Raw genomic sequence first — 26,420 nt, 5'->3', positions numbered from 1 at the left:
CTGCTGCTAGGTTGGCTGGGTGGGTGGGTGTGACCAGACAGACCACAGCTAGCTAGCAACAGCCACAGACCAGGCCAGCCTAAAGGTGAGCTGCTGCTAAGTTGCCTGGGTAGGTGGGTGCGACCAGAGACAGACCACAGCTAGCTTAGCAACAGCCACAGACCAGGCCAGCTGCTGCTAGCGAGGCAGGGTGGGTGGGTACGACCAGAGACAGACCACAGCTAGCTTAGCAACAGCCACAGACCAGAACAGCTGCTGCTAGCGAGGCAGGGTGGGTGGGTACGACCAGAGACAGACCACAGCTAGCTAGCAACAGCCACAGACCAGGCCAGCCTAAAGGTGAGCTGCTGCTAAGTTGCCTGGGTAGGTGGGTGCGACCAGAGACAGACCATAGCTAGCTTAGCAACAGCCACAGACCAGGCCAGCTGCTGCTAGCGAGGCAGGGTGGGTGGGTACGACCAGAGACAGACCACAGCTAGCTAGCAACAGCCACAGACCAGGCCAGCTGCTGCTAGCGAGGCAGGGTGGGTGGGTACGACCAGAGACAGACCACAGCTAGCTAGCAACAGCCACAGACCAGGCCAGCTGCTGCTAGCGAGGCAGGGTGGGTGGGTGCGACCAGAGACAGACCACAGCTAGCTTAGCAACAGCCACAGACCAGGCCAGCTGCTGCTAGCGAGGCAGGGTGGGTGGGTGCGACCAGAGACAGACCACAGCTAGCTAGCAACAGCCACAGACCAGGCCAGCCTAAAGGTGAGCTGCTGCTAGGTTGCCTTGGTAGATGGGTGTGACCAGAGCTAGCCACAGATGTGTCATGTCAGGAACAGGTGAACAAACCATTCCCACTGACCCACGATGACAGAGAGAGAGAGAGAGAGAGAGAGAGAAACAGAGAGGCCTCACACCACTTCCCGATCCTCTGTTTCTCTCCTTCCCCCACTCTCCCTCTCTGGGTAATTACAGACCAGATCTCTCCAGTAATAAGGGACCATTTCCACGTCTCTTTCCCCTTTCTCCCCCTGCTTCTCTCTCTGTCCCCCTCTGGCCAGGTCTTCCACCCCTTCATTGCAGTAGAGACTAGCCCAGCCATGCCTCTCTTCCATTCTCCCTCTTCTCTTTAGCAGGAACCTCTGGCTGCTCTATCAAACATGTGTATCATACAACCCTCCCAACACACTAGACTGTTGTCTCAGCTCTGACGGTCATATCTCCCTTTACACTGGTCTCTCTGCCTCTATTACCACACACAACTCAGATTTACACTGGTCTCTCTGCCTCTATCACCACACACAACTCAGATTTACACTGGTCTCTCTGCCTCTATCACCACACACAACTCAGATTTACACTGGTCTCTCTGCCTCTATCACCACACACAACTCAGATTTACACTGACTAATATTCCTTCAATGTTTCATTGTGGATTGAGTGATTAGTCACCCTGGCGAGGCCCTTTGACAAAGCAGTGCAGCCTTGGGTTTCTGCCTATGCTGAGAAAGATGCGACAGAGAGGCAGCTATTCTAGCATTTCTTTAGAGAAAAAAAGGGAAAGAGAGAGGGAGATGGAGTGAAAGAGATGGAGACAGAGAGAGAGGAAAAGAGAGAAAGAGTGGAAGAGAAAATGTCTAAGCCATCCGCCCCCGAAGGAGAGAAGGTGGGTGTGTGGATCATCTAGTCCTCACAGCTTCTCTCACAAAGGAACACACAGTTACACAGGCACTCTGACACACACACACGTTATGATATCTCTGACAGATGCAATATTCCAGGCCTAAGGCGGTGTAATGGGGCTGAAATGCTGCTTCATTTCAGAAACACATTCAGGGGACTAGTACAAGTCATTTCAGACTCTATTAGATGTTCTGCAGAGCGAGGATGACATGGGTGATGAATTGCTATAGGTTGCCAGTACAGAGGGAGATGAACTACTATAGGTTGACAGTAGAGGACAACATGGGTGATGAATTACTATAGGTTAACAGTACAGGAGGAGATGGGTGAAGAATTACTATAGGTTGACAGTAGAGGACAACATGGGTGATGAATTACTATAGGTTGACAGTAGAAGACAACATGGGTGATGAATTACTATAGGTTAACAGTACAGGAGGAGATGGGTGAAGAATTACTATAGGTTGACAGTAGAGGACAACATGGGTGATGAATTACTATAGGTTGACAGTAGAGGACAACATGGGTGATGAATTACTATAGGTTGACAGTAGAGGACAACATGGGTGATGAATTACTATAGGTTGACAGTAGAGGACAACATGGGTGATGAATTACTATAGGTTGACAGTAGAGGAGGAGATGGGTGATGAATTGCTATAGGTTAACAGTACAGGAGGGCATGGGTGATGAATTGCTATAGGTGGACAGTAGAGGACAACATGGGTGATGAATTGCTATAGGTGGACAGTAGAGGACAACATGGGTGATGAATTGCTATAGGTGGACAGTAGAGGACAACATGGGTGATGAATTGCTATAGGTGGACAGTAGAGGATAACATGGGTGATGAATTGCTATAGATTAACTGTAATACGATGATGGATGGCATCTTTATATAGTTGTCAGGGTCGTTTTAAAACCCACTGGACCACAGAGACATATAGTTGTCAACCCACTGGACCACAGAGACATATAGTTGTCAACCCACTGGACCACAGAGACAGATAGTTGTCAGGGTCGTTTTATAACCCACTGGACCACCAAATCAAATCAAATGTATTTATATAGCCCTTCGTACATCAGCTGATATCTCAAAGTGCTGTACAGAAACACAGCCTAAAACCCCAAACAGCACGCAATGCTGGTGTAGAAGCACGGTGGCTAGGATAAAACTCCCTAGAAAGGCCAAAACCTAGGAAGAAACCTAGAGAGGAACCAGGCTATGTGGGGTGGCCAGTCCTCTTCTGGCTGTGCCGGGTGGAGATTATAACAGAACATGGCCAAGATGTTCAAATGTTCATAAATGACCAGCAGGGTCGTATAATAATAAGGCAGAACAGTTGAAACTGGAGCAGCAGCACAGTCAGGTGGAAGTTGAAACTGGAGCAGCAGCACGGTCAGGTGGACTGGGGACAGCAAGGGACAGCAAATGTACCACCGAGACATTTAGTTGTCAACCCACTGGACCACAGAGACATATAGTTGTCAACCCACTGGACCACCGAGACATATAGTTATCAGGGTCGTTTTAAAACCCACTGGACCACAGAGACATATAGTTGTCAACCCACAGAGACATATAGTCATCAACCCACTGGACCACCGAGACATATAGTTATCAGGGTCGTTTTAAAACCCACTGGACCACAGAGACATATAGTTGTCAACCCACTGGACCACCGAGACATATAGTTGTCAACCCACTGGACCACCGAGACATATAGTTGTCAACCCACTGGACCACCGAGACATATAGTTGTCAACCCACTGGACCACCGAGACATATAGTTGTCAACCCACTGGACCACCGAGACATATAGTTGTCAACCCACTGGACCACCGAGACATATAGTTGTCAACCCACTGGACCACCGAGACATATAGTTGTCAACCCACTGGACCACCGAGACATATAGTTGTCAACCCACTGGACCACCGAGACATATAGTTGTCAACCCACTGGACCACCGAGACATATAGTTGTCAACCCACTGGACCACCGAGACATATAGTTGTCAACCCACTGGACCACCGAGACATATAGTTGTCAACCCACTGGACCACCGAGACATATAGTTGTCAACCCACTGGACCACAGAGACATATAGTTGTCAACCCACCGGACCACCGAGACATATAGTTGTCAACCCACTGGACCACAGAGACATATAGTTGTCAACCCACTGGACCACCGAGACATTTAGTTGTAAACCCACAGAGACATTTCGTTGTCAACCCACAGAGACATATAGTTGTCAACCCACTGGACCACCGAGACATATAGTTGTCAACCCACTGGACCACAGAGACATATAGTTGTCAACCCACTGGACCACCGAGACATATAGTTGTCAACCCACTGGACCACAGAGACATATAGTTGTCAACCCACTGGACCACCGAGACATATAGTTGTCAACCCACAGAGACATATAGTTGTCAACCCACAGAGACATATAGTTGTCAACCCACAGAGACATATAGTTGTCAACCCACAGAGACATATAGTTGTCAACCCACAGAGACATATAGTTGTCAACCCACTGGACCACCGAGACATATAGTTGTCAACCCACTGGACCACAGAGACATATAGTTGTCAACCCACTGGACCACCGAGACATATAGTTGTCAACCCACTGGACCACCGAGACATTTAGTTGTCAACCCACAGAGACATTTAGTTGTCAACCCACAGAGACATTTAGTTGTCAACCCACAGAGACATTTAGTTGTCAACCCACTGGACCACCGAGACATATAGTTGTCAACCCACTGGACCACAGAGACATATAGTTGTCAACCCACTGGACCACCGAGACATATAGTTATCAGGGTCGTTTTAAAACCCACTGGACCACAGAGACATATAGTTGTCAACCCACAGAGACATATAGTTATCAACCCACTGGACCACCGAGACATATAGTTATCAGGGTCGTTTTAAAACCCACTGGACCACAGAGACATATAGTTGTCAACCCACTGGACCACCGAGACATATAGTTGTCAACCCACTGGACCACCGAGACATATAGTTGTCAACCCACTGGACCACCGAGACATATAGTTGTCAACCCACTGGACCACCGAGACATATAGTTGTCAACCCACTGGACCACCGAGACATATAGTTGTCAACCCACTGGACCACCGAGACATATAGTTGTCAACCCACTGGACCACCGAGACATATAGTTGTCAACCCACTGGACCACCGAGACATATAGTTGTCAACCCACTGGACCACCGAGACATATAGTTGTCAACCCACTGGACCACCGAGACATATAGTTGTCAACCCACTGGACCACCGAGACATATAGTTGTCAACCCACTGGACCACCGAGACATATAGTTGTCAACCCACTGGACCACCGAGACATATAGTTGTCAACCCACTGGACCACAGAGACATATAGTTGTCAACCCACCGGACCACCGAGACATATAGTTGTCAACCCACTGGACCACAGAGACATATAGTTGTCAACCCACTGGACCACCGAGACATTTAGTTGTAAACCCACAGAGACATTTCGTTGTCAACCCACAGAGACATATAGTTGTCAACCCACTGGACCACCGAGACATATAGTTGTCAACCCACTGGACCACAGAGACATATAGTTGTCAACCCACTGGACCACCGAGACATATAGTTGTCAACCCACTGGACCACAGAGACATATAGTTGTCAACCCACTGGACCACCGAGACATATAGTTGTCAACCCACAGAGACATATAGTTGTCAACCCACAGAGACATATAGTTGTCAACCCACAGAGACATATAGTTGTCAACCCACAGAGACATATAGTTGTCAACCCACAGAGACATATAGTTGTCAACCCACAGAGACATATAGTTGTCAACCCACTGGACCACCGAGACATATAGTTGTCAACCCACTGGACCACAGAGACATATAGTTGTCAACCCACTGGACCACCGAGACATATAGTTGTCAACCCACTGGACCACCGAGACATTTAGTTGTCAACCCACAGAGACATTTAGTTGTCAACCCACAGAGACATTTAGTTGTCAACCCACAGAGACATTTAGTTGTCAACCCACTGGACCACCGAGACATATAGTTGTCAACCCACAGAGACATATAGTTGTCAACCCACAGAGACATATAGTTGTCAACCCACAGAGACATATAGTTGTCAACCCACAGAGACATATAGTTGTCAACCCACAGAGACATATAGTTGTCAACCCACTGGACCACCGAGACATATAGTTGTCAACCCACTGGACCACCGAGACATATAGTTGTCAACCCACTGGACCACCGAGACATATAGTTGTCAACCCACTGGACCACCGAGACATATAGTTGTCAACCCACCGGACCACAGAGACATATAGTTGTCAACCCACCGGACCACAGAGACATATAGTTGTCAACCCACCAGACCACCGAGACATATAGTTGTCAACCCACTGGACCACCGAGACATTTAGTTGTAAACCCACAGAGACATTTCGTTGTCAATCCACAGAGACATTTAGTTGTCAACCCACAGAGACATTTAGTTGTCAACCCACAGAGACATTTAGTTGTCAACCCACAGAGACATATAGTTGTCAACCCACAGAGACATTTAGTTGTCAACCCACAGAGACATTTAGTTGTCAACCCACTGGACCACCGAGACATTTAGTTGTCAACCCACAGAGACATATAGTTGTCAACCCACTGGACCACCGAGACATTTAGTTGTCAACCCACAGAGACATTTAGTTGTCAACCCACTGGACCACAGAGACATATAGTTGTCAGGGTCGTTTTATAACCCACTGGACCACCGGGGAAACAGCTGCATCTCAAATCACACTATTCCTTAGTGCCCTACCAGGTAGTATATTCCCTATGTAGTGCACTACTTTTGACCAGAGCCCTATGGGGAAAAGGGATTAGGGTGCCATTTGGGATGGAGAGTTTCAATACATCCTTTACTGTCCCTATGGGCCCTGGTCAACAGCAGGGCACTACATAGGGACTATACTACCTGGGCCCTGGTCAAAAGCAGGGCACTAAATAGGGATTATATTACCTGGGCCTTGGTCAAAAGCAGGGCACTACATAGGGAATATAATGCTGTTTGGGACACAGATATTGTGCCAGTTTATGTGCTCTTTGTCAATAAAGGCTTTTAGAGAGAGATGAAACTGCTGTTCATTAGTCTCTTCAGGGTCTTTACACTCCACACACACGCATGTAAGCACACACACAAATACATACAAAGCATGAGGATGCTGACAGAAACACACTCTCTCTAGACCTCCATAGACACGCTATCTTCTCTCTTCTCAGTTGAATGACAGAAACGCATAACAACATGTTGTTGCTAAGAAACCACCTGTTCTCCTCTCCCACATGAGAGCTCTGTGGAACCGAGCGCAGAGGGAGGGAAGTCCTCTTATCACTGGCTCTAAACTAATCATTTCGCTCTCTGTGTGCCTGTCTGCAGTCATCAGCAATTGCTGAGGGAAATGTCACAAATGTTTCCATGAGAAAAAAAAGAGAATGTATCGCTAAAGAGAGAGATCTAATGTCGGAGATCAAAACGAGACAACAGATAATGAGATTTAGTATAAGACCACTGATACAGAGACAGACATCTCTATCCTGGTATGTCAAATTAGTAATTGATGAAAAACAGAGAAGATATAATAGACAGATATTATATAGAGATGTCAGTAAGGGAAACTGAAGCACAGATAATGGGATTGGGCTGATGGACAGCAGTACCACAGTACTACCAGACAGACTGTTAGGCACATAGACAGATGGGCATTTCCATGTAAAAGGACCCATGAGCACCAACATGTGACGTTTATAGCAGCATGTCAAATTAAAATCAATATTTGAGAAATGAAGGCATATATTTATTTTCCAACAATGTTTCCATTCAACAACAAAACAGTGTATAAGCAAAGGCTCTGATTTCTTGTCAAACAGACGGAAAAGGAGTTTTAGGAAAATATCAACCAGAAAAAGTCTTATGGTATAAAAAAATAAAAAAAATACATCAAAACACAATGTTGAAGTAAAACTTCATGCCAACTAATATCAACACATATTTAGTTAAGGATCATTTTTTCCTACTTCTGCAAGTTTAAGAAACCTTGGAATTCCATTACCAAAACAAACCTCTTTCAGATATTTTCTACTTCTCTCCCTCATGAGGGACGATGATGAAAGTTCACAGCAGTAACAAGTTAGATATGACATTTTTACTGATATTATTTTTGTTTTTGAATTAAGTAATTCAATCTCAAAATTCTGTTACCTAGTAAAAGAATTTCAGAAAAATCTAAATGGAGTTTCTGCTAGTCTACAACACAATGATCCTCCCGAGACTAGTCTACGACACAGTTATCCTCCCTAGACTAGCCTACGACACAATGATCCTCCCTAGACTAGCCTACGACACAATGATCCTCCCTAGACTAGCCTACGACACAATGCTCCTCCCTAGACTAGCCTACGACACAATGATCCTCCCTAGACTAGCCTACGACACAATGCTCCTCCCTAGACTACGACACAATGCTCCTCCCTAGACTACGACACAATGCTCCTCCCTAGACTACGACACAATGCTCCTCCCTAGACTACGACACAATGATCCTCCCTAGACTAGTCTCCACACAACGATCCTCCCTGGACTAGTCTCCGACAAGGATCCTCCCTAGACTAGCCTACGACACAATGATCCTAGACTACGACACAATGATCCTCCCTAGACTACGACACAATGACCTCCCTAGACTAGTCTCTGACACAATGATCCTCCCTAGACTAGTCTCCGACACAATGATCCTCCCTAGACTACGACACAACAATCCTCCCTGGACTAGTCTCCGACACAATGATCCTCCCTGGACTAGTCTCCGACACAATGATCCTCCCCAGACTAGCCTACGACACAATGATCCTCCCCGGACTAGCCTACGACACAATGATCCTCCCCAGACTAGTCTACGACACAATGATCCTCCCCAGACTAGTCTACGACACAATGATCCTACCTAGACTAGCCTACAACACAATTATCATTCCTAGACTAACCTACAACACAGGTATCCTACAACACAGTCATCCTACAACAGTTATCCTACCTAGACTAGTCTACAACAGTTATCCTTCCTAGACTAGCCTACAACACAGTTATCCTTCCTAGACTACAACAGTTATCCTACATAGACACAGTTATCCTACATAGACACAGTTATCCTACATAGACACAGTTATCCTACCTAGACAACACAGTTATCCTACCTAGACAACACAGATATCCTACCTAGACAACACAGATATCCTTCCTAGACTACAACACAGTTATCCTTCCTAGACTACAACACAGTTATCCTACCTAGACTACAACACAGTTATCCTACCTAGACTACAACACCGTTATCCTACAACAGTTATCCTACCTAGACTACAACACCGTTATCCTACCTAGACTAGCCTACAACAGTTATCCTACCTAGACTAGCCTACAACACAGTTATCCTTCCTAGACTACAACACAGTTATCCTACCTAGACAACAACAGTTATCCTACAACACAGATATCCTTACTAGACTACAACAGTTATCCTACAACACAGATATCCTTCCTAGACTACAACAGTTATCCTACCTAGACGACACAGTTATCCTACAACACAGATATCCTTCCTAGACTACAACACAGTTATCCTTCCTAGACTACAACAGTTATCCTACAACACAGTTATCCTACCTAGACTACAACACAGTTATCCTACCTAGACTAGCCTACAACAGTTATGCTACCTAGCCTACAACACAGTTATGCTACCTAGCCTACAACACAGTTATCTTACCTAGACAACACAGATATCCTTCCTAGACTACAACACAGTTATCCTTCCTAGCCTACAACAGTTATCCTACCTAGACTAGCCTACAACAGTTATCCTACCTAGACTAGCCTACAACACAGTTATCCTACCTAGACTAGCCTACAACACAGTTATCCTACCTAGACAACACAGTTATCCTACAACACAGATATCCTTCCTAGACTACAACACAGTTATCCTTCCTAGACTACAACAGTTATCCTACCTAGACTACAACAGTTATCCTACCTAGACAACACAGTTATCCTATGACACAGATATCCTTCCTAGACTACAACAGATATCCTTCCTAGACTACAACACAGTTATCCTACAACACAGTTATCCTACCTAGACTACAAAACAGTTATCCTACCTAGACTAGCCTACAACAGTTATCCTACCTAGCCTACAACAGTTATCCTACCTAGCCTACAACAGCTATCCTACCTAGCCTACAACACAGTTATCCTAGCCTAGCCTACAACACAGTTATCCTAGCCTAGCCTACAACACAGTTATCCTAGCCTAGCCTACAACACAGTTATCCTAGCCTAGCCTACAACACAGTTATCCTACCTAGCCTACAACAGTTATCCTACCTAGCCTACAACAGTTATCCTACCTAGCCTACAACAGTTATCCTACCTAGCCTAGCCTACAACACAGTTATCCTAGACTATTCTATGGGTAATGTAATGAATGGTTGCCTTATTGTTTTCCAGTGAGAACAACACTGTTATCCTACCTAGACTATTCTATGGGTAATGTAATGAATGATTGCCTTATTGTTTTCCAGTGAGAACACAGTTATCCTACCCAGACTAGCCTACAACAGTTATCCTACCTAGCCTACAACAGTTATCCTAGACTAGCCTATGGGTAATGTAATGAATGGTTGCCTTATTGTTTTCCAGTGAGAACAACACAGTTATCCTACCTAGACTATTCTATGGGTAATATAATGAATGATTGCCTTGTCATTTTCCAGTGAGAACAACACTGTTATCCTACCTAGGCTATTCTATGGGTAATGTAATGAATGGTTGCCTTGTTGTTTTCCAGTGAGAACAACACAGTTATCCTACCTAGACTATTCTATGGGTAATGTAATGAATGGTTGCCTTGTTGTTTTCCAGTGAGAACAACAGTTATCCTACCTAGACTATTCTATGGGTAATGTAATGAATGGTTGCCTTGTTGTTTTCCAGTGAGAACAACACAGTTATCCTACCTAGACTATTCTATGGGTAATGTAATGAATGGTTGCCTTGTTGTTTTCCAGTGAGAACAACACAGTTATCCTACCCAGACTAGCCTACAACACAGTTATCCTACCCAGCCTACAACACAGTTATCCTACCTAGTCTACAACAGTTATCCTAGACTAGCCTATGGGTAATGTAATGAATGGTTGCCTTATTGTTTTCCAGTGAGAACAACACTGTTATCCTACCTAGACTATTCTATGGGTAATGTAATGAATGGTTGCCTTGTTGTTTTCCAGTGAGAACAACATTCTAATCTCCTCCAGGCTGCAATGAACATATCTTTTGAATAACGCCATGTTATTTGTATGTTTCATTTGATTTGCATCAGTTGTGGTTTGACTCTGGACGTTTGATAAAGTGTAGTAAGGCCCAGTAGCAGGCCAGTCTGGCTGTAGAGTTACTACTGTCTGTTGCAGATCATCATTCTCCCAAGTCGTCCTATAATAATGGGGCCACGTATGTTCCCAGCAGGCCCAGTTATTCAGGACAGCTTAGCATGTGCTCTGCCTCACCCTCCAAACACACACACACTTCCATTCTTCCCTTGGTCAACTCATATTTAACCGGTCACTATACCCTACCATTAAGTTAGTCGGGTATAATTGGGTCTGAGTGTTCCTTGCCACTGGCAGTGTGGTAGTGTTGACAGTTTGGGAGGGGTGCTGGGAAGGGAATGGAAGGAGGGAAAACCTGAGGGCAGGTAACGATGGGACACACCCTTCTCTCCTCTCTCCTGGCCAGGCTGGCAGGGTGCGGTCGGTTGGTTAGGAACACAACCTCAACACTGCTGTTTCACAATCCCTGTAAACCACATAGAGACATATATAGAGATGTTTACGTGGCTCAGATGGAAACTGTCCTAGTTGACACATTCTGGAGCCAGAGCATGGCAGACAGGGGGTTTCAACCTCTCTTCCCACCTCTCCTAGACTCCTCCCCTCCTATACTCTTCCCACATCTCCCAACACCTCCTCACATTGTCTCCTGTTTCCCTCCCAACACCTCCTCCCTTATTCTCCTTCCCTCACCATCTGCCCCCCTCCTTCCCTCACCATCTGCCCCCCCCCCCCCCTCTTATTTGGCAGCCAAGATCAGTCCAGATGTGACATCCCCCTAACTGTTAAAATTAGGATTTGTGGGATGTTAATCAGCCAGTCTGTGATTAAGGAGCAGCTCCTACCTCGGGCCTATGAGGTCAGCCCTCTGTCCACCCCTCCCCCTCCAGACCCAAGCCACAAAGCTTGCTACAGATCTAGGATCATGCCCCCACCCCGTCCATGTGTTGTTCTTCATTGTCTTCTAAAAGGCTAAACTGATCCTAAATCAGCAGTCCTACTCAGACACTGATACATATGGCCTGTGAACTCTGAATTGGGCCTGAGGGTTTGAGGCCCTCCCATCCCCCTGCCACAGTGTTGTGTCGTGTTGACTTTCCCCATTGTCTGCCCTCCTTGGTCCTAACAACCAAGTTGCCTAGTAATATCACACACCCACACACATCCCCGCCCCCAGCCCCGCCCCACGAGATTACAAGCTGGCCTGGTGGAGATCAGACGTATGCAAACATGCAACCACACACACACACCAAACCTAGGCTATATGCACACACACTCACCAAACCTAGGCTATATGCACACACACTCACCAAACCTAGGCTATATGCACACACACTCACCAAACCTAGGCTATATGCACACACACTCACCAAACCTAGGCTATATGCACACACACTCACCAAACCTAGGCTATATGCACACACACTCACCAAACCTAGGCTATATGCACACACACTCACCAAACCTAGGCTATATGCACACACACTCACCAAACCTAGGCTATATGCACACACACTCACCAAACCTAGGCTATATGCACACACACTCACCAAACCTAGGCTATATGCACACACACTCAAACCTAGGCTATATGCACACACACTCAAACCTAGGCTATATGCACACACACTCACCAAACCTAGGCTATATGCACACACACTCACCAAACCTAGGCTATATGCACACACACTCACCAAACCTAGGCTATATGCACACACACTCACCAAACCTAGGCTATATGTACACACACTCACCAAACCTAGGCTATATGTACACACACTCACCAAACCTAGGCTATATGTACACACACTCACCAAACCTAGGCTATATGCACACACACTCACCAAACCTAGGCTATGAGTGTCAGTCTGGAGACGCCCTGATCTCAGAAAGCCTTACTAAGCCTGTGAGTGTCAGGATGACCGGGTTCTGGAGCTCCATGTTTAGAGCTGTTCAAGCCCTCTCTCTCTCTGTCTCTCTCTGTGTGTGTAGCTGTCTGTCTCCCACTAAGGTAAACAAAGTAGAGGGAGGGTGAGTCACCATACTGAGTCACTGTAGGGTTCAGAGGCCTGTCTCTCCTTCAGGTAGTAGAGGGATGGTCACTGATGGGAGTGGGGGCCACAAACTCTGAACTCATCATGAGGGGCCACAGTGGCTCGCGGGTCTGAGTACTCACATCTATACCCACACATGCAGTCAGAGCCAGGGGACCGGAGCTAAACGGTCCCCCCGCGAACATAACATTTTAGCTCCCCCTTCACAGAAGAGACTGATGTTAAGTTCATTTAAATTCAACACACTTTGCCATGGGGGTGTAGAGAAAATGTTGCAGTTTTAAAGCAAGTTTGTTGCTATTCTACACATTTTGCCATGTGGGCGGAGAGAAGATGTTTTAGTTTTATAATGCTATCCTACACATTTTGCCATGTGGGCGGAGAGAAGATGTTTAGTTTTATAATGCTATTCTACACATTTTGCCATGTGGGCAGAGAGAAGATTTCTTAGTTTTTATTATGATATCTGAGTGAGAGTAACTAACAAAAATCTATGGGGGCTCCCCGGTCGATAATTCGATCATAATTACTACAATTTTAGAAAGCTGGCTATACTAACTTACCAATCCAAAACATGTTACCTGACATGGCTCATTGAGTGACTGTTCGTGACATAAGCATTTTATTTTGACGTCTCAACAGTAAGTTTAGAAACAGACTGAGTAAATACAAATAAACGTGTGTTTTACAGTCCAGGCTAACATACAGTGGGGCAAAACACTATTTAGTCAGCCACCAATTGTGCAAGTTCTCCCACTTAAAAAGAGGAGAGAGGCCTGTAATTTTCATCATAGGTACACTTCAACTATGACAGACAAAATGAGAGAGAAAAATCCAGAAAATCACATTGTAGGATTTTTTATGAATTTATTTGCAAATTATGGTGGAAAATAAGTATTTGGTGACCTACAAACAAGCAAGATTTCTGGCTCTCACAGACCTGTAACTTCTTCTTTTAAAAGGCTCCTCTGTCCTCCACTCGTTACCTGTATTAATGGCTCCCGTTTGAACTTGTTATCAGTATAAAAGACACCTGTCCACAACCTCAAACAGTCACACTCCAAACTCCACTATGGCCAAGACCAAAGAGCTGTCAAAGGACACCAGAAACAAAATTGTAGACCTGCACCAGGCTGGGAAGACTGAATCTGCAATAGGTAAGCAGTTTGGTTTGAAGAAATCAACTGCTGGAGCAATTATTAGGAAGTGGAAGACATACAAGACCACTGATAATCTCCCTCGATCTGGGGCTCCACGCAAGATCTCACCCCGTGGGGTCAAAATGATCACAAGAACGGTGAGCAAAAATCCCAGAACCACACGGGGGACCAGTCCGGTGACACCGCCACGGCCAGTCGGTGTAAAGGAAAGAATGGGGACATGTATGTTGAGATTTTGAGTGAAAACCTCCTTCCATCCGCAAGGGCATTGAAGATGAAACGTGGCTGGGTCTTTCAGCATGACAATGATCCCAAACACACCGCCCGGGCAATGAAGGAGTGGCTTCGTAAGAAGCATTTCAAGGTCCTGTCTCCAGATCTCAACCCCATAGAAAATCTTTGGAGGGAGTTGAAAGTCTGTGTTGCCCAGCAACAGCCCCAAAACATCACTGCTCTAGAGGAGTGGATGGAGGAATGGGCCAAAATACCAGCAACAGTGTGTGAAAACCTTGTGAAAACTTGTGAAACCTTTGTTATATACCCTTTGTTGGCAATGACAAAGTATTGAGATAAACTTTTGTTATTGACCAAATACTTATTTTCCACCATAATTTGCAAATAAATTCTTCATAGTTGAAGTGTACCTATGATGAAAATTACAGGCCTCTCTCATCTTTTTAAGTGGGAGAACATGCACAATTGGTGGCTGACTAAATACTTTTTTGCCCCACTGTATTATGTTCTGGGAGATGAATCCACTATTAAAGGGGGTCCGTGGGCCACATCCCCGAGGAAGAGCGTGAGATTCCAACACCCCCACAGCTGTGCTTACAAACCCTGCCCTGTACTCATGTAGGGACTCAAACCAAGGAGTGCCCCTTTACTGAACAAACAGGGCCACAATGAGATTCAACCCACACACACACACTGCTGTGCTTACAAACCCTGCCCTGTACTCTGACACACACAGTGGTGTCATGTGAGTCACAACAGCGTGTTGGCATCTCCTCCACCCGGTGCAGCCGCCGGCTGCTTAGGCACGCGTGCACAAGACCGCGCTAATGCATTCTGTAGTGAAATGACCCAGCAGGATTCAAATGTCTCCTAAACCATATCACAATCAATCCCCAGTCCTGCTAACAACCAATGAGGCTTGGGGAAACCCCAGAATAGTAGGAGACAGGAAACAGTATGGAGAGTGGAGTTCAAACCCAGTCAAGTTAGGTGACACGACCACGGCCAGTCATCCAGTCCGGTGACACCGCCACGGCCAGTCATCCAGTCCGGTGACACCGCCTCGGCCAGTCCGGTGCACTCCAGTACAGTAGGTGGCGTTAATGCACAATAATGTTGGATGACAGCCACGATAAACCCCACAGAAGAAGGGGCGGGGTCGACACTGGTAGCTAGCTAGTGTTGTGCGGTATCCAGATTTTCGGCCGTCTCCTCCTCCTCCATCTTCTTCAGCAGAGCAGACAGGCCCGTTGCCCTAGCGACTCTCCATCCCCTCAGAGCATGTAAAGCTAGGCGGTTTATACATCATTCTACCATGGAAATGGACTTGGCTGTACCATGCAGTCACCCATAGCAGAGCCAACCAAATCAAACTTTATTTGTCACATGCGCCGAATACAAGTGTAGACTTTACTGTGAATTGCTGACTTACAAGCCCTTAACCAACAGCGCAGTTCAAGAAGAAGAATATATTTACCAAGTCGGCTAGAATAAAAAGTAATAATAAAAAGTAACACAGTAAGAATAACAAGGCTATGGAGGCTATATACAGGGGGCACCGGTACAGAGTCAGTGTGGAGGCTATATACAGGGGGCACCGGTACAGAGTCAGTGTGGAGGCTATATACAGGGGGCACCGGTACAGAGTCAGTGTGGAGGCTATATACAGGGGGCACCGGTACAGAGTCAGTGTGGAGGCTATATACAGGGGGCACCGGTACAGAGTCAGTGTGGAGGCTATATACAGGGGGCACCGGTACAGAGTCAGTGTGGAGGCTATATACAGGGGGCACCGGTACAGAGTCAGTGTGGAGGCTATATACAGGGGGCACCGGTACAGAGTCAGTGTGGAGGCTATATACAGGGGGCACCGGTACAGAGTCAGTGTGGAGGCTATATACAGGGGGTACTGGTACAGAGTCAGTGTGGAGGCTATATACAGGGGGCACCGGTACAGAGTCAGTGTGGAGGCTATATACAGGGGGCACCGGTACAGAGTCAGTGTGGAGGCTATATACAGGGGGTACCGGTACAGAGTCAGTGTGGAGGCTATATACAGGGGGCACCGGTACAGAGTCAATGTGGAGGCTATATACAGGGGGCACCGGTACAGAGTCAGTGTGGAGGCTATATACAGGGGGCACCGGTACAGAGTCAGTGTGGAGGCTATATACAGGGGGCACCGGTACAGAGTCAGTGTGGAGGCTATATACAGGGGGCACCGGTACAGAGTCAGTGTGGAGGCTATATACAGGGGGTACTGGTACAGAGTCAGTGTGGAGGCTATATACAGGGGGCACCGGTACAGAGTCAGTGTGGAGGCTATATACAGGGGGCACCGGTACAGAGTCAATGTGGAGGCTATATACAGGGGGCACCGGTACAGAGTCAGTGTGGAGGCTATATACAGGGGGCACCGGTACAGAGTCAGTGTGGAGGCTATATACAGGGGGCACCGGTACAGAGTCAGTGTGGAGGCTATATACAGGGGGCACCGGTACAGAGTCAGTGTGGAGGCTATATTCCATGGGGCACCGGTACAGAGTCAGTGTGGAGGCTATATACAGGGGGCACCGGTACAGAGTCAGTGTGGAGGCTATATTCCATGGGGCACCGGTACAGAGTCAGTGTGGAGGCTATATACAGGGGGCACCGGTACAGAGTCAGTGTGGAGGCTATATTCCATGGGGCACCGGTACAGAGTCAGTGTGGAGGCTATATACAGGGGGCACCGGTACAGAGTCAGTGTGGAGGCTATATTCCATGGGGCACCGGTACAGAGTCAGTGTGGAGGCTATATACAGGGGGCACCGGTACAGAGTCAGTGTGGAGGCTATATTCCATGGGGCACCGGTACAGAGTCAGTGTGGAGGCTATATACAGGGGGCACCGGTACAGCGTCAGTGTGCAGGCTATATACAGGGGGCACCGGTACAGAGTCAGTGTGCAGGGGTACAGGCTAGTTGAGGTAATCTGTACATGTAGGTGGGGGCGAAGTGGCTATGCATAGGTAACAAACAAACAGTGAGTAGCAGCAGTGTACAAAAGGGAGGGAGGGGGGGGAGTCAATGTAAATTGTCCAGTGGCGATTTTTATGAATTGTTCAGCAGTCAAATGGCTGGGGGTTAGCAGCTGTTGAGGATCCTTTTGGTCCTAGACTTGGCGCTCCGGTACCACTTGCTGTGCGGTAGCAGAGAAAACAGTCTATAACTTGAGTGACTGGAGACTGACAATTTTATGGGCTTTCCTCAGACACCGCCTATCATATAGGTCCTGGATGGCAGGAAGCTTGGCCCCAGTGATGTACTGGGCCATTCACACTACCCTCTGTAGCGCCTTATGGTCAGATGCCCGGCAGTTGCCATACCAGGATGCACGGCAGTTGCCATGCAGTTGCCATACCGGTCAGGATGCTCTCGATGGTGCAGCTGAAGAACCTTTTGAGGATTTGGGGACCCATGCAAAATCCTCTCAGTCTCCTGAGGGGGAAAAGGTTTTGTTGTGCCCTCTTCACAACTGTCTTGGTATGTTTGGACCATGATAGTTTGTTGGTGATGTGGACACCAAGGAACATGAAACTCTCGACCAGCTCCACTACAGACCCGTTGATGTTAATGGGGGCCTGTTCCTGTAGTCCACCAACAGCTCCGTTGTCTTGCTCACATTGAGGGAGAGGTTGTTGTCCTGGCACCACACTGCCAGTTCTCTGACCTCCTCCCTATAGGCCGTCTCATCATTGTCGGTGATTAGGCCTACCACTTTTGTCGTCAGCAAACTTAATGATGGTGTTGGAGTCGTGTTTTGCCACGCAGTCATGGGTGAACAGGGAATACAGGAGGGGACTAAGTACACACCCCTGAGGGGCCCCAGTGTTAAGGATCAGCATGGCAGATGTGTTGTTGCCTACTCTTACCACCTGGTGGCAGCCTGTCAGGAAGTCCTGGATCCAGTTGCTGAGGGAGGTGTTTAGTCCCAGGGTCCTCAGCTTACTGATGAGCTTTGAGGGTACTATGGTGTTGAACGCTGAGCTGTGGTCAATGAATAGCATTCTCACATAGGTGTTGCTTTTGTCCAGGTGAGAAAGGGCCGTGTGGAGTGCAATAGAGATTGCGACATCTGTTGATCTGTGGATCTGTTGGGGCGGTATGCGAATTGGAGTGGGTCTAGGGTATCCGGGAGGATGCTGTTGGTGTGAGACATGACCAGCCTTTCAAAGCACTTCATGGCTACCGATGTGAGTGCCACGGGGCGGTAATCAGGCAGGTTACCTTTGCTTCCTTGGGCACAGGGACTATGGTGGTCTGCTTGAAACATGTAGGTATTACAGACTCGGTCAGGGAGAGGTTGAAAATGTCGGTGAAGACACTCGACAGTTGGTCCACGCATGCTTTGAGTACACGTCCTGGTAATCCATCTGGCCCCGCGGTTTTGTGAATGTTGACCTGTTTAAAGGTTTTGTTCACATCGGCTGCCGAGAACGTTATCACACAGTCATTCAAAACAGCTGGTGCTCTCGTGCATGATTCAGTGTTGCTTGCCTCGAAGCGAGCATAAAAGGCATTTAGCTCGTCTGGTAGGCCCACGTCACTGGGCAGCTCGTGTCTGGGTTTCCCTTTGTAGTCCGTAATAGTTTTCAAGCCCTGCCACATCCGACGAGAATCAGAGCCGGTGTAGTAGGATTCAATCTTAATCCTGTTTTGATGCTTTGCTTGTTTGACGGTTCGTCTGAGGGCATCACCGGATTTCTTATAGGCGTCCGGATTAGCGTCCCGCTCCTTGAAAGCAGCAGCACTAGCCTTTAGCTCGATGTGGATGTTTCCTGTAATCCAGGGTTTGTGGTTGGGATATGTATGTACAGTCACTGTGGTGACGACGTCATCAATGCACTTATTGATGAAGCCAATGACTGAGGTGGTGTATTCCTCAATGCCATTGGATGAATCCCGGAACATATTCTAGTCTGTGCTAGCAAAACAGTCCTGTAGTGTAGCATCCGCGTCATCTGATCACTTCCGTATTGAGCGAGTCACTGGTACTTCCTGCTTTAGTTTTTGCTTGTAAGCAGGAATCAGGAGGATAGAATTATGGTCAGATTTGCCAAATGGAGGGCGAGGGAGAGCTTTGTATGCATCTTTGTACTACACAGGGCCAGTACTACTACTACTACGACTACTACTACACAGGGCCAGTACTACTACTACTACGACTACTACTACACAGGGCCAGTACTACTACTACTACTACTACACAGGGCCAGTACTACTACTACTACTACACAGGGCCACTACTACTACTACACAGGGCCACTACTACTACTACTACTACACAGGGCCACTACTACTACTACTACTACACAGGGCCACTACTACTACTACACAGGGCCAGTACTACTACTACTACAACACAAGTCCAGTACTACTACACAGGGTCACTACTACTACACAGGGTCAGTACTACTACACAGGGCCAGTACTACTACACAGGGCCAGTACTACTACTACACAGGGCCACTACTACTACTACTACTACTACTACTACTACTACTACAACAACACAGGGTCACTAGTACTACACAGGGCCAGTACTACTACACAGGTCCACTACACAGGGTCAGTACTACTACTACTACTACTACTACTACACAGGTCCACTACTACTACGACTACTACTACTACTACTACTACACAGGGTCACTACTACTACGACTACTACTACACAGGGTCACTACTACGACTACTACTACAACACAGGGTCACTACTACTACACAGGGCCAGTACTACTACTACTACACAGGGCCACTACTACTACCACTACACAGGGCCAGTACTACTACCACTACACAGGGCCAGTACTACTACAACAACAAAGGGCCAGTACTACTACACAGGGCCAGTACTAGTACTACACAGGGTCACTACTACTATTACTACTACACAGGGTCCGTACTACTACACAGGGCCAGTACTACTACTACAACACAGGGTCAGTACTACTACTACACAGGGCCACTACAACTACTACAACACAGGGCCACTACAACAACACAGGGTCACTACTACAACAACACAGGGCCACTACTACTACTACCACACAGGGCCACTACTACACAGGGCCAGTACTACTACTACACAGGGCCAGTACTACTACTACTACTGCTACACAGGGCCACTACTACTACACAGGGCCAGTACTACTACACAGGGCCACTACTACTACACAGGGTCAGTACTACTACTACTACTACTACTACACAGGGCCACTACTACTACACAGGGCCACTACTACTACTACAACACAGGGCCACTACTACTACACAGGACCAGTACTACTACACAGGGCCAGTACTACTACATAGGGCCACTACTACTAATACTACACAGGGTCACTACTACTACTACAGGGCCAGTACTACTACAACACAGGGCCACTACTACTACTACTACTACTACTACACAGGGCCAGTACTACTACTACACAGGGCCAGTACTACTACTACACAGGGCCAGTACTACTACTACACAGGGCCAGTACTACTACTACACAGGGCCAGTACTACTACTACACAGGGCCAGTACTACTACTACACAGGGCCAGTACTACTACTACTACTACTACACAGGGCCAGTACTACTACTAGTACTACTACTACTACACAGGGCCAGTACTACTACTACTACTACTACACAGGGCCAGTAATACTACTACTACTACTACTACTACACAGGGCCAGTACTACTACTACTACTACTACTACACAGGGCCGTACTACTACTACTACTACTACCTACACACAGGGCCAGTACTACTACTACTACTACTACTACAGGGCCAGTACTACTACTACTAATACTACTACTACACAGGGCCAGTACTACTCACTACTACTACTACACAGGGCCCAGTACTACTACTATACTACTACTACACAGGGCCAGTACTACTACTACACAGGGCCAGTACTACTACTACTACACAGGGCCAGTACTACTACTACTACACGGGCCACTACTACTACTACTACACAGGGCCAGTACTACTACTACCACAGGGCCAGCTGATACTACTACTACACAGGGCCAGTACTACTCTACACAGGGCCAGTACTACTACTCACTTACTACTACACAGGGCCAGTACTACTACTAGTACTACTACTACTACAAGGGCCAGTACTACTACTAGTACTACTACTAACTACACAGGGCCAGTACTACTACTACTACTACTACACAGGGCCAGTACTACTACTACTACTACTACTACACAGGGCCAGTACTACTACTACTACTACTACTACACAGGGCCAGTACTACTACTACTACTACTACTACACAGGGCCAGTACTACTACTACTACTACTACTACACAGGGCCAGTACTACTACTACTACTACTACTACACAGGGCCAGTACTACTACTACTACTACTACTACACAGGGCCAGTACTACTACTACTACTACTACTACACAGGGCCAGTACTACTACTACACAGGGCCACTACTACTACTACTACACAGGGCCACTACTACTACTACTACACAGGGCCACTACTACTACTACTACTACACAGGGCCACTACTACTACTACTACTACACAGGGCCACTACTACTACTACTACTACACAGGGCCACTACTACTACTACTACTACACAGGGCCACTACTACTACTACTACTACACAGGGCCACTACTACTACTACTACTACACAGGGCCACTACTACTACTACTACTACTACACAGGGCCACTACTACTACTACTACTACACAGGGCCACTACTACTACTACTACTACACAGGGCCACTACTACTACTACTACACAGGGCCACTACTACTACTACTACTACACAGGGCCACTACTACTACTACTACACAGGGCCAGGAGGCATCATTATCAACACTGGAGGACTAATGATTCATCAAAGTGCATAGAGACTCAAACAGTATCAGGTGTGTATCCATCCAGAGAACAAACACTTCCCCGCCTCCCTCCCTCCTTCAGGGTCTCTAAAAGAAGCGTCTCCCTCCCAGCCTCTCGTCATCTGGCCTCCTTTCTGACGTCTGACAGATTCCCAAAAGAAGAGCAAGAGAGACCTCAGCTCCCCTCAGCCCTATTCTGGGATCCGACATGTCCTTCTTTCAGAGTAGAACTGTGCCTGGTGAAGGCTGAGAGAAGAGGGGGGGGGGGGGGGGGGGTATGGAAGTCGGTGCACTGCAGTGAACAGGGCAAATGGGTGGTTAGTTGGATGTTGGGGCTTGGGTGGTGTTCAGTAGGGAGAAAACGGTTTGAAGGATTTTGAAACATAGATGGTAGAAACTGAACAATAACCAAAAAGAACAAAGATTTGGTTTCTTTTGCCAAACCTTTTCATATGGTGGGCCCTACTAACATTGCCATGGTCTCTCCACCTTGAAAAGCTGAGAGGAGAACATGGAGGCTGTGTGTGTAGAATCATAGTGATGTGATTCCATGTGTAACAGGAAGTTGTTAGTATCCTCATAACCAGACAGTTTTGTTAGCATTCCACAACAACTATGCACCAGGTGTTTCCCATAGCGTTTCATTAAAAAGGTTCAAGCCCTGTTGCCAAGCGCAAGGAAGTCAACTTGAGCCCTATGGCCAGCCAACATGTGGTAGTTGAGACCCTTAGCATACTTTAAAATGGTTACAACTGAACTGAGTGTTTTAGTCCAGGTATTTCTGTAGGCTTATATGTGCAGACCCCCCACTACAACAAAATACCTTGTTTCAGGTCCAAACCCCAAGGCCCTTCCATATTCTGGAAGCCAGTTCGTTTCCTATAGGCAGAGGGCTCTAGGCTATGCAGTGTAAAAGGAAGGTTCTGTCCCATCTGAAATCTCAGCCGTCAGGTGTCAACTAGTTGAGGGTTTCCTAAAGGTGAGGGTTTCCTAAAGGTGAGGGTTTCCTAAAGGTGAGGGTTTCCTAAAGGTGAGGGTTTCCTAAAGGTGAGGGTTTCCTAAAGGTGAGGGTTTCCTAAAGGTGAGGGTTTCCTAAAGGTGAGGGTTTCCTAAAGGTGAGGGTTTCCTAAAGGTGGTCCTGCCCCCAGGGAAGATTTTGAAAGCTTGATGAAGAGTTGGTTATTTGAATCAGCTGTGTAGTGATGGGGGGGGGAATTAAACATACACCCAGGGGGGCCCAGGACACCCGCCTTCTCTGAAACACCTCTCCCCTTCTCTCCCCCCCTTCTCTCTCTCTCACGCTCTCCCCCCTCTCTCTCTCTCTCTCTCCCCCCTCTCTCTCTCTCTCTCTCTCTCTCTCTCTCTCTCTCTCTCTCTCGCTCTCCCCCTCTGCCCCCTTCTCCCTCTGCCCCCCTTCTCTCTCTCTCTCTCTCTCTCTCTCTCCCTCTGTCTCCCCCCCTTCTCTCACTCTCACGCTCCCCCCCTCTCTCTCTCTCTCCCCCCCTCTCTCTCTCTCTCTCTCTCACACTCTCCCCCTCTGCCCCCTTCTCCCTCTGCCCCCCTTCTCTCTCTGCTCCCCCCTCTCTCTCTGCTCCCCCCCCTCTCTCTCTCTGCCCAAATATGTTAAACTAGTTATATTATTCTTTTGAATTTCTGACTTTGATTTCAAATCAAAATGTATTTATAAAGCCATTTTTACATCAGCAGAACGTGTGTATACAGAAACCCAGCTTAAAACCCCAAACAGCAAGTAATGCAGATGTGGAAGCACGGTGGCTAGAATTTATTATAGTTCTATAAATAACAGATAAATAAAAATCCCCAGGACCGACTGAGAAACCCTGAACTAGCTAGTAATATACAGTTAGATCTAGCTGTCCTAGTGGATCAGTTTGGAGGCTGTTCTCTTAGGTCATCAATGGAATATGAACGCCTGGAAAGAAGCTTGTCCCAATATGAAACTAACACAGAGGCTCCAGCCCAGGCTTATTTTTGCTGAACAGGTTTTGTGATGTTGAAATCCCCAGGGCAAATGTTTGAAGTACCTGTTACAACACAGCCTGCTAGCTGCCCTACCTCTACTACCTCCTCCTTCCTGCCCTGTCAACCAAACACAAATGTGTAGGAATGTCTCGCTCTTTCTCTCTCTCTCACACACACACACCCTGTTCTAGTGGACACAGTAGGGTGCCAACATGAAATACATTGAAAGAAGTTAATGTGTAATGAATCTATTGATTAAATGTGACTGTGCCACGGTGTGTGTCATATGTAGCCTGTCCATTACATGTTCACTATCTCTCACATCAACATAATACTGAGCCTGAACGTATTACAAACATGATCTAGTTATCATGGCAGAAGCATAGCGCAGTATGACATGTCTGAAAAGTGGTGTGTAGCCTACATTGTGCGGCTGCGCCGAGGAGCGCCGATTTTACTGTAGAAATGTAGTCCTACCTGATGCCCCACGGACGGCAACAAAATGAAAGCTACGCGTCGCTATTGACTGTAAAATACGTATGATAACTCACAGAATGTCATTAGGGAGGTAGGTCGTAATTTTGAAAAGTACATTTATTCAGAAAAGTAGGCCAATATAATTGAACAGGGAAGACCTTCAATAAAGAGCATCGAACGCTCCCTCGGGAATTCTCTTCGAATGAAGAGATTCTAATCGCAGTTCAAGATGCGCACCGAATGGGGGAGGGCAAAAACGCTATTAAAATCACTAATAAAAACACATTCCAAAATATTTACATAACTTATATTATGAGTAGGCCTATATCGTCTGTCAATAACCTGTGGTATCAAACTTTTTATAGTTGTAGAAGCTTACCTTGTAGACATTCTCCGTTATGCGGTGAACCTCGTCGGTGCGAGACATCTTGAAATCTTCGGTCAAAACCATAAACAGTATTTTCCTTTAGAGAGAAGTTATCCGAGTGAAATACGCCGAATGGGTAGAGAGAGTAGCCTAAACGAAGAGAGGATGTGATGCGATTTACCGCGAAGGTACGTGTGCCTGAAAGAAAGACAGTAACCGGAAAATTCTCTTGGTCGGTTGCACCCACTCAATCCCTCTCACGCAATCAATCGCTGCGGTGTTCGCCAAAGCGTCTTGTCACATCGCGAAGCTTTTCCAATTACAAGAGCACCACCCGCCTTCTCTGAAACACCGCCTCTCCCCTTCTCTCTCTGCCCAAATATGTTAAACTAGTTGCATTATTCATTTGAATTTCTGACATTGGTTTCAAATCAAATGTATTTATAACGACAAATGTATTTATAAAGTGCTTACACAGAAACCCAGCCTAAAACCCCAAACAGCAAGCGTTGCAGAATCAAATCAAATCAAATCAAATTTATTTATATAGCCCTTCGTACATCAGCTGATATCTCAAAGTGCTGTACAGAAACCCAGCCTAAAACCCCAAACAGCAAGCAATGCAGGTGGAGAAGCACAGTGGCTAGGAAAAACTCCCTAGAAAGGCCAATACCTAGGAAGAAACCTAGAGAGGAACCAGGCTATGTGGGGTGGCCAGTCCTCTTCTGGCTGTGCCGGGTGGAGATTATAACAGAACATGGTCAAGATGTTCAATGTTCATAAATGACCAGCATGGTCGAATAATAATAAGGCAGAACAGTTGAAACTAGAGCAGCAGCACAGTCAGGTGGAAGTTGAAACTGGAGCAGCAGCATGGCCAGGTAGACTGGGGACAGCAAGGAGTCATCATGTCAGGTAGTCCTGGGGCATGGTCCTAGGGCTCAGGTCAGTTGAAACTGGAACAGCAGCATGGCCAGGTGGACTGGGGACAGCAAGGAGTCATCATGTCAGGTAGTCCTGGGGCATGGTCCTAGGGCTCAGGTCCTCCGAGA

The 26,420-nt window shown here is 46.9% G+C and overlaps 1 protein-coding gene across 9 annotated transcripts in view; it reads right to left on the bottom strand.

Annotated features, from left to right (window-relative positions):
- Positions 1 to 25,716, bottom strand: part of LOC116372112 (brain-specific angiogenesis inhibitor 1-associated protein 2-like) — a 141,484-nt gene extending 115,768 nt beyond the window's left edge. For 5 of the 9 annotated variants that reach the window (XR_004209121.1, XM_031821208.1, XM_031821206.1 and 2 more), the window contains exon 1: positions 25,381 to 25,716. Coding sequence is in view for 7 of the 9 variants with exons in the window: in XM_031821208.1 (XP_031677068.1) it covers positions 25,381 to 25,452 (72 nt within the window). In the remaining 2 variants the exon portion in view is untranslated. The remainder of the gene's footprint in view (positions 1 to 25,380) is intronic. The other 4 variants (XM_031821205.1, XM_031821203.1, XM_031821209.1 and 1 more) reach the window with 1 other exon arrangement.
- Positions 25,717 to 26,420: the final 704 nt, after the last annotated feature.

Source organism: Oncorhynchus kisutch, unplaced genomic scaffold (assembly GCF_002021735.2).
Source record: "Oncorhynchus kisutch isolate 150728-3 unplaced genomic scaffold, Okis_V2 scaffold3923, whole genome shotgun sequence".
Taxonomy (NCBI): Eukaryota; Metazoa; Chordata; class Actinopteri; order Salmoniformes; family Salmonidae; genus Oncorhynchus; species Oncorhynchus kisutch.
The sequence above is the reverse complement of the archived record's forward strand: the minus strand, read 5'-3'. Positions and strand labels throughout refer to the sequence as shown.